The following is an 8,181-nucleotide window of genomic DNA, read 5'->3' on the forward strand; positions in this document are numbered from 1 at the left end:
TCAACAGCTGTGCACGGGGCAAGTCCCTGTGTCACACGGGCCCAATCCTCAGCCCGGCTCCAGGACCACCTTCGGACTGACCCCAGTGGGACAGCCCCACTGAGCAGCCCCCATTAACACCCCAGCCCCATCGCAGGCAGGAGTGACTCCAGATTGACCTCAGCAGTGGGGGAGGCGGCTAGGATCAGAACCAGCCCTGACCCATTGCAGGCAGGAGTGACTCCGGATTGACCTCGGGGGGGTGGGGGGGGGCCTGGGATCAGAAACAGCCCCGACCCATCCCAGGCAGGAGCGACTCCTGATTGACTCCGAATCCAGTCCCATGTCCCCCCCCCCGATGGCGTCTCCACTAAGTGTCAGCCGAGGGAATGAGGTGTCTCCACACACTCCCCAGCCCCTTGGCCGGCACCTACCTGTCAAGCTGTCGTAACACTCCACCTCAGTGCTCTCCACCAGCCGCAGTTGCTCCTCGGTGAGTGGGCAGCGCGGCGGGTCCAGCAGGTTCTGCTCCAGGCTGGCCGCCCCGGCCCGGCCCTGCACTCCCTTGAGCTGCAGCAGGGCCCGGTGGTATTTCCCAATGGCCTCCCGGAACTTCTTCTCCTTGTAGCAGCGGTTTCCGTCCACCTTGAACTCCACGGCCTTCTGGATCTCGCTCTCGGTGGCGCCCCCCTGGGTGCGGGCCTGGTGCCCTCCGCCAGCCCCTGGGCAGCACTGGCCCTTCTCCTGCTCCTCCATGGCCCTGCTCAGGGGCAGTGAGGCATGCGGGGCGCAGGGGAAAGCCAGGGGCCTCGGGCCGAGCTGCACATAGAGCGATCGGGGTGCCGGGGTGGCCCTGACCAGCCACCACTCGGGCAGGGGTGCGGGAGCAGCAAGGAGGACGTGCTGCCTGGCTCTGCAGCAACAGCGCAGGGAAAGCTTCCCCCAATGCATTGTGGGAATATCCCACCGCATCACAGCAGCACTGACCTGAGATGGCTCTGTGTTAAAAAGCCAGGAGTCCCTTTTTTGCAGGGGGCGGGGAGGTGATCAGGGAATTAATCTGCCCCCAGCCCTTTGCAAACCCTCCCCCACCAGGAATTGTTCCCAGGACACCTGAGTCACAGGCTGCAGCCTCTCTGGCCTCCCTCAAAGCACCACTAGGGCTGTGGGGCGGGGGGGAGGGAGGTAGCAGAGAGAGCATGTGGGGGGGTGGGCATCTTGCACAATGGGGCCTTGTGTGCATGTGCATCCACCCCCTACTTCACCACGAGCCCCTCAGCTCTACTGGTGCCCCTCACTCCCGACCCGCAGCCCCTGCTAGTCCAGCCCTGGGCTCCCCCCCACTCTGCCGGTGCCCCTCACTCCCAACCCGCAGCTCCTGCTAGCCCAGCCCTGGGCTCCCCCCAGCCCTGCCGGTGCCCCTCACTCCCGACCCGCAGCCCCTGCCAGCCCAGCCCTCCCCCACCTCCAGCTCTGCCTGTGACCCTCACTCCCGACCCGCAGCCCCTGCCAGCCCAAGCCGCCCACCCCTCAGCTCGGTCCCTCAGTGCCCTCACTCCCGACCCACAGCCCTGCTAGCCCAGCCCTTTGGGCTCCCCCCCACTCCCGGTGCCCCTCACTCCCAACCCGCAGTCTCCTGCTAGCCCAGCCCTGGCTCCCCAGCCCTGCGTGCCCTCACTCCCGACCCCAGCCTGCTAGCCAGCCCGCCCCCTAGACTCGCGGTGCTCCTCACTCCGACGCCGCAGCCCTGCTAGCCAGCCATTGGCTCCCCCACGCCTGCCGGTGCCCTCATCCTGACCACAGCCCTCTAGCCAGCCCTGGGCTCCCCCAGCTCTGCCGGACGCCCTCAACTCTGACCCACAGCCCCCAGTCCCAGCCCTGGGCTCCCCCCAGCCTGCCGGTGCCCCTCACCCCCGAGCCTCGAGCCCTATCCCTGCCAGCCCGCAGCCCTCCAGCCACCCCCAGCTCTGCCTGTGACCCACTCCCGACCCGCAGCCCCTGCCAGCCCAGCCCTGCCCACCCCCAGCTCGCCAGTGCCCTCCCTCCGACCCACCCCCTGCTAGCCAGCCTGGGCTCCCCCAGCCTGCCGGTGCCCCTCACTCCCAGACCAGCAGCCCCTGCCAGCCCAGCGCTGCCCCTAGAGCCTGCGTGCCCTCACTCCGACCCGCAGCCCTCTACCAGCCCTACCCCACCCCAGTTCTGCGGTGCCCCACTCCCGACCTGTCACCCTGCTACCCAGCCTGCCTCCCCCAGCCTGCCGGTGCCCCCTCACTCCCACCGCAGCCCCTGCTGGTCTGGCCCTGGGCTCCCCCCAGCCGGCCGGTGCCCACATCCCGACCCGCAGCCCTGCTAGCACCCTGCCCCCGCAGTTCTGCCGGTGCCCCTCACTCCCGACCCGCACCCCTGCTGGTCTGGCTTGGGCTCCCCCAGCTTGTCGGTGCCCTCATCCTGACCCGCAGCACCTGCACCCTGGACAGGCCAGACCCCACCATGGTCTGAGCCGCGCCAGCGATGACCCACTGCCCCCTCGGGGAATGAGTCCCCCTAACCTGGGAACCATCAGAACCTGCCCCTGCTGCGGCCTGGGCCAAGGGCTAGCAGCTAGGCTGGGGGGGCCTCCAGGCATTCCCCCGGTCACATCGCCACCAGCCCACTCCAGATGGATTAACACTTTATTTGACACGTGCACGGCTGTTCTGATCACACTAGGTTTTTTTGTTTGTTGTTTGTTTAGGCGATGCGGGGGGGCCGGGAGCTCCCCCCAATCCCACCCTTCAGGCACCGCAGGCCCATGGCCCAGCCCTCTGCACCGAGCCAAGGGGCAGCACAGCCTTAGAAAAATCCCCACCCCCTGCACCCCCTTTCCCCAATCCTGTCGATCTCCCCCAGCTGTGCAATGGCCGGCTGCCCGCCCCCTTCCTAGTGGGGGCAATCGCCACTCACAGGCAGGGGGGAACACAGCACCCCCGAGCGGGTTGCCGTGAGATGCCCAGGCCCATCCCTGCCGGGCTCAGGGCGCCGGGCTCGGCAGCGGCGAGGTAGTCGGAGCTGGCGCTGGCGCGACTGGTGCGGCCCCAGCTTCTGGGGCCGTGTAGTATTTCAGGAAAACGGCCTGGAGGGTGGAGCCCTGCCCGGAGCGCGGCCCTGGCCATGGGGCGATGTACAGCACCTGCGCCTCTTCCGCTGCAATGAGTGCGGCAGTGTCACAGCACAGAACCCCCCCACACTCCCCAGTGCCCGGCGTGGGAACCCCCAACCACCAGTGACCCCATACTCCCACTGCTTGGCACGGGGACCCAACACACTTGGGACCCTATACTCCCCATTGCCTGTGTGGGAACCCCGCCAACACCGCTCCCCATACTCCCCACTGCCCAGCACAGGACCTCCCCACCACCCGGTGACCCGTAACCCCAATGCCTGGATGGTGACTCCCCACTGTCCACTGCCCGTGGGGGCTGTGCTCCGTGGCCCACTCGGTCCAGCTCTGCCAGACCAGATCCTGGACAAAATCCACCTGCACCGTTCACCGCACCTGTCAGGCAGGCTGATGCCCCTCCGGCCGGCGCCGAGCCCCAGCACCGCTCTGCTGCACCGCTGAGCCAGGGCAGCTGCGGCAGCTGGCGCCGGCTCGAACGCGACCCTCTTCGACACAGCTCCAGAAAGTATGGCCAGGTGATGACCTGGGGGGGACCAGGTCAGACCAATTCACAGACCTCACCTCCCGCGCCAGAAACAGCACCCCTCACACCTAGCCTAGACCCTACTCCCCCAGCACAGGGAGTGAACCCACGATCTGGCTCCAGCCCTGCTCTGACCTCACCAGCCCCACTCCCCCTAAAGCTGGGAGAGAACCCAGGAGTCTTGCTCCAGCCCCTGCTCTAACCTAAACCCACTCCCCAGAGCTGGGAGAGAACCCAGGAGTCCTGCTCAGCCCAGCCTGGGGCTGCACTGAGGCCCGGCCCCCGGGCACTCCCTCCGGGCCAGCGGCCCAGGGACCGAGCACGCAGCAGGTGCAGGGGTTGTGTAGTGCAGCTGGAAGTTGAGGACGGGACAGACTTGCGCTCCTATGCGCAGCAGCTCCGGCAGCTGAACGAGTCTCGTCATGAAACACAGCTCGCCGGCTGCAGGGAGCCAGGGCCAGGAGGGGCCAGTGTCCTTCCGAGCTCCCGACTGTCACCCCCATCTCCGCCTCGACTCTCTCCTCAATCCCTGACGTCACCCCGACTGTCACCCGCCCCCCAACGCACCTCCTGACTCTCCCTCCAGACCACCCCCGATCCCCCACTGTCGCCCAGCCCCGACTGCTCCCTCCCAGCCCCCGACTCCCCCCCTACTCTCCTCCACATGGCCCAATGTGCCCCCCAACTTCTCCCTCCCACCCCCACCCCACCCCTGCTCCCCGTCCTGGCCAGCTTCGCCCAGCCTTCCTAAAGAACACAGAACCAGTGTCTGGGCGCACAGCTTCCCAACCCCCACTCTAACCACTAGCACCCCCGTAGCCAGGGGGAACCCAGGCGTCCAGGTTCCCACACCGCCCCCACTCTAACACTAGCGCACCCCGACGGGGAGGAACCGGCTCCGGGCACCTGCCTTATCCCTCAGGGACAAGTCACTGTAGTTCCGCACTCCGCCCACTTTAACTGCACATGCCAACGCAAGAGGCATACTGGTGCGATGCCCTAGCCCCCGGATGGCCCTGCAGGGCCGGACCCTCCCCCACTCGCCGTCTGCCTTTCGAGTCGAATGGGCCGGTTCATCGTAGCGCTTGAATATTACGGTTGCCTCCAGGTACACCGGCCGTACACCGTGCGTCTCATCCGCCCGCCCAGGCGGGCCCCCAGGTACTCCACCTGCGGGACCGGTCACCGTGACTCCAGGTCACCGTCAGGACCGAGTCACCAATCTGGAGCTCCCTCGGCAAGGAGCATACTGAGGGGACGCACGTAAGAGTGGCCTGAGTGCTGAGGGTGGTTTAACTTGCCCTACTATGTAAGGTTAGCTAGCGAAGTGAGGGCAGGGTCACCGGCCACTGCAGTGCATGGGCATCCCAAAACTCGAAGCGTCGCACCGGCTCGCGGGGCCGAGGAGAGAGGTGTCTGCGGACGCAACTGGTACCTACCGTAATGCGTAGGGCACTGCTCGCAACACCGCTGGGATCTCCTACCCGACGCTCGGGTGGGGGAGGCTAGTCGCTCAGGGGTATATATCGGTTCTCCTAGGCTGTACGGGAGGTGGCTAGTGTTAGAGTGGGGGGGTGGGAGCTGTGCGCCCACAGACACTGCACACAGTTGTTTCTTGGAGGGCTGCGGAGAGCCGCGCAGGCGGGGAGAGTCAGGGGTCGGGTCGGGGGAAGCTGGGCAGGGGGAAGAGTGGAGCGGGTAGCCGAGAGATTGTGGGCCATCTGTGGGGGAAGATAGGGAGGGGTAGTCGCGACACGTGGACATCGGGGGGCGAGTGGCCAGGCAAGCCACGAGTCGCGCCACAAGGGACAGCGTGGGGCCACGCGTAGGCTAAGCGAGATCCAATGCCGAGGGACAGAAGCGGCGGCTAGGGAAGGGCGTGACTCGTCAGACCGTCTACGGCCGGGTGCGAGGACGCGGCACTAGGAGCCCGTCAGGGGGGTGAACGTCCGGGGCCGAGGCGAGAAAGCTCGCAGCCGACTGCCCTCCCAGGAGCCGGAGACGGAACCAGGTGGAAGTCACGCTGCTCCAGCCCCGCTGCTCTAACCGAGAGAAAACGCAGCTCCCTCCCAGAGCCAGGAAGGGAAACCCAGAGTCCGGCTCCCAGCCTCCCCGCTCTAACCAGTAGACCCACTCCTCCCAGACGGGATGGGACCAGAAGTCGCTGGGCCTTGGTGCTCCTGGGGAAATTCTCATTTTCCATCATGAGGGGTAGCCGTGGCTAGGGAGGGCTGGTCTGACCTGTCCAACGCCCCAGAAGCCTGCTTCCCCCACCAGGGACATAGCCATGCTAGCCAGGAGCCGCTCCATGTGATTTAACCCACCCCACTGGCCTGCTGCCCCCGCCAACGCCCCCCCCCCAGCGCACTCACCATCATGCTGGTGAAGATGTCCCAGGCGTAGTCCTGCTCCAGGGCCATACCCAGACTGACCAGTGCCTGGCTCAGCTCCTCGGCCAGCGCCTCGGGCACACAGAGCAGCGCCTGGGCCCCCCCGGGCAGCCCCCCTGCGGGGAGAGACAGGTCACCAGCCACGCTCCCCCCAGCGCCCCCCCAGGCACACAGAGCAGCGCCTGGGCCCCCCCGGGCGGCCCCCCTGCGGGGAGAGACGGGTCACCAGCCACAGACAGAAACGGGCAGGGGCTAACGAACTTTTCACTCATGGCTCCTCAGCCCCTAGGCACCTTCCCTCAGGGGTCCTGGCCTCTTGATCCCACTGCTGTGGGGCTCCCCAACAGCTGCCCCACCCCAGAGGCAGGCACATTGTGGGCTGCCTGGTGTGCAGCTCCTGCCGCTGTGGGGCCCTGCAGGGGAGGGATGCTGGGATGGTTGCACCCTGGGCCCCCAGCCTCCCACCCCACGGCCCAACCCCTCCAGCCAGGCCTCTACCTCTCTGCAGGACGGGGGTCACCGGGACCCTGGGGCAAACAGCTGCTGCTTTCTCTGGTGCTGCCTCTCGGACCCGGCTGCCCTGCGGCTTCTTCTGCAAGAGAGAGGGGTGTGGGCGGGGAGCCGCCACCAGCCCCGCACCCCCAAACAGCCCACCGGGGGAGTGCCGCAGGGGCCCCCCGGGGACAGCAGAGCCTAGGGGGGCAGCTGAGAACACCCCTGTAACCATCAGTGCCCAGCTGCCATGGTGGAAACCAGCCACCCTAGGATGACAGGTCTGGGACCCTGAGCCCCCCGGAGCCTGGCACCCTCACTCCCGCCTGGCAGTGCCACACAGAGCCAGGCGTTTGGGAGAAAGACCCCGGCATCCTGGCCAACACCCTGAGACACTGGCGGGATTCACCGCCCAGAGCGGCCCAGGCCTCGACATCTGCCCCCCAGGAGCGCAGCAACTGGCCAGAGGCACACGCCCCCAGCCCCTGCTGCCCTCTAAGGCTGGGCTAGCCCAGACCAACTGGGGGCCTCCTTAGATACTTCCTCCTGCCCCCCATGGGGGACCCCTCCAAGCCGCTGTGACCCGTCCCTGCACGGTCCGAGCTTGGAGAATGCCTGTTAGGTGCGTTATGGTAGCACCCACCCCTCCCATTGTGCCAGGCGCTGCCCAGACCCCAGTCGAGATCAGGGCCCCGTCAGGCCAGGCGCTGCCCAGACCCCGACCGAAATCAGGGCCCTGCCCCACAGAGCTCCCAGCCTGCACAGGCAGAGGAAGGGCCCTTCTCCCCAGGGACAGGTGGGGAAACTGAGGCACAGATGTGGGGCAGGTCCGGGGCAGCAGTAGCAGAGCTGGAAGCTGCGCTTGGTTGCCTCAGGGCCCATCCGGCTGCTCTCGAGGCCGCAGCCCCTGGGGCGGTGGGTGTTGGGTGCTGCACAGACAGCGAATGTGCTTCCCCTCCCCACCCCAGGGCTCCGAACTCACCTTCCTGGCTCCCTTGTCCCCACCAGGGCCCTTGTTCTTGCTTTTCAGCGGCTCCCGTTTCTCTTCTGCCTGCAGCTGCTGAGAGACCTGGGGGTCAGGGAGGTGACCCCATCATGGGGACAGGGGGTATTCCTGGAACCCACAATACCCACTAGGGGAGCGCCATGGGGCCTGCGAGATGGAGTTTGGCCTGGAGGTCGCTGGCCCCAGGCTGAGCTGTCTCCTGGGGAACCCCAACCTGGGCCCTGTCCCCCAGAAGGGAGCCCCCCACAGTGCAGCCCCAGGACTCCTGGATTCCAGCCCCAGCCTTTGTGGGGGAGCTTGTCATGGGCACAGGATCCCCCCACCCCAGCAAGTGCTCAGGACCCAGGCGTCCAGACCCAGAGAACACGGACTGGGCAAGGAGGGGTGGGACTTGCTTTCTGTGGGGCTGGGCCCAGAGCCCAGCCTGATTCACTGGGGGTGAGGGTGGGGCAGGGAGACCCCCTCCCCCATATTCCAGCCCCCACCTGGCCCCACAGGGCTACTAGAGGGGGAATTTCCCAGGGCAGGTCCTGGGATAGCCAGGGGGCAGCTGGAGCTCAGGGGCCTTTAGCAGCCCCCAGGCCCAGGCTGGTACCATTCTCTGCTGGGGGGGCCAGGCTCTCAGCTCATG

The 8,181-nt window shown here is 67.1% G+C and overlaps 1 protein-coding gene and 1 long non-coding RNA gene across 3 annotated transcripts in view; both read right to left on the reverse strand.

Moving 5' to 3' along the window:
* LOC116832649 (tetratricopeptide repeat protein 9B-like) overlaps positions 1-761 on the reverse strand; it is a 4,001-nt gene extending 3,240 nt beyond the window's left edge. The window contains exon 1 of the mRNA XM_075061423.1: positions 414-761. Coding sequence (XP_074917524.1) covers positions 414-735 — 322 coding nt within the window. The 5' untranslated portion in view covers positions 736-761. The remainder of the gene's footprint in view (positions 1-413) is intronic.
* A 5,303-nt stretch (positions 762-6,064) lies between these two features.
* Positions 6,065-7,749, reverse strand: LOC116832650 (uncharacterized). 2 transcript variants are annotated; one of them, XR_012654965.1, is made up of 3 exons: positions 7,527-7,749; positions 6,551-6,644; positions 6,065-6,168 (listed from the first exon to the last, which is right to left on the reverse strand). It is a non-coding gene; the product is annotated as an uncharacterized LOC116832650 (long non-coding RNA). The 2 variants fall into 2 exon arrangements; XR_012654966.1 differs by lacking the exon at positions 6,065-6,168 and adding an exon at positions 6,218-6,257.
* Positions 7,750-8,181: the final 432 nt, after the last annotated feature.

This window comes from Chelonoidis abingdonii, unplaced genomic scaffold, assembly GCF_003597395.2.
Source record: "Chelonoidis abingdonii isolate Lonesome George unplaced genomic scaffold, CheloAbing_2.0 scaffold0640, whole genome shotgun sequence".
Classification (NCBI taxonomy): domain Eukaryota; kingdom Metazoa; phylum Chordata; order Testudines; family Testudinidae; genus Chelonoidis; species Chelonoidis abingdonii.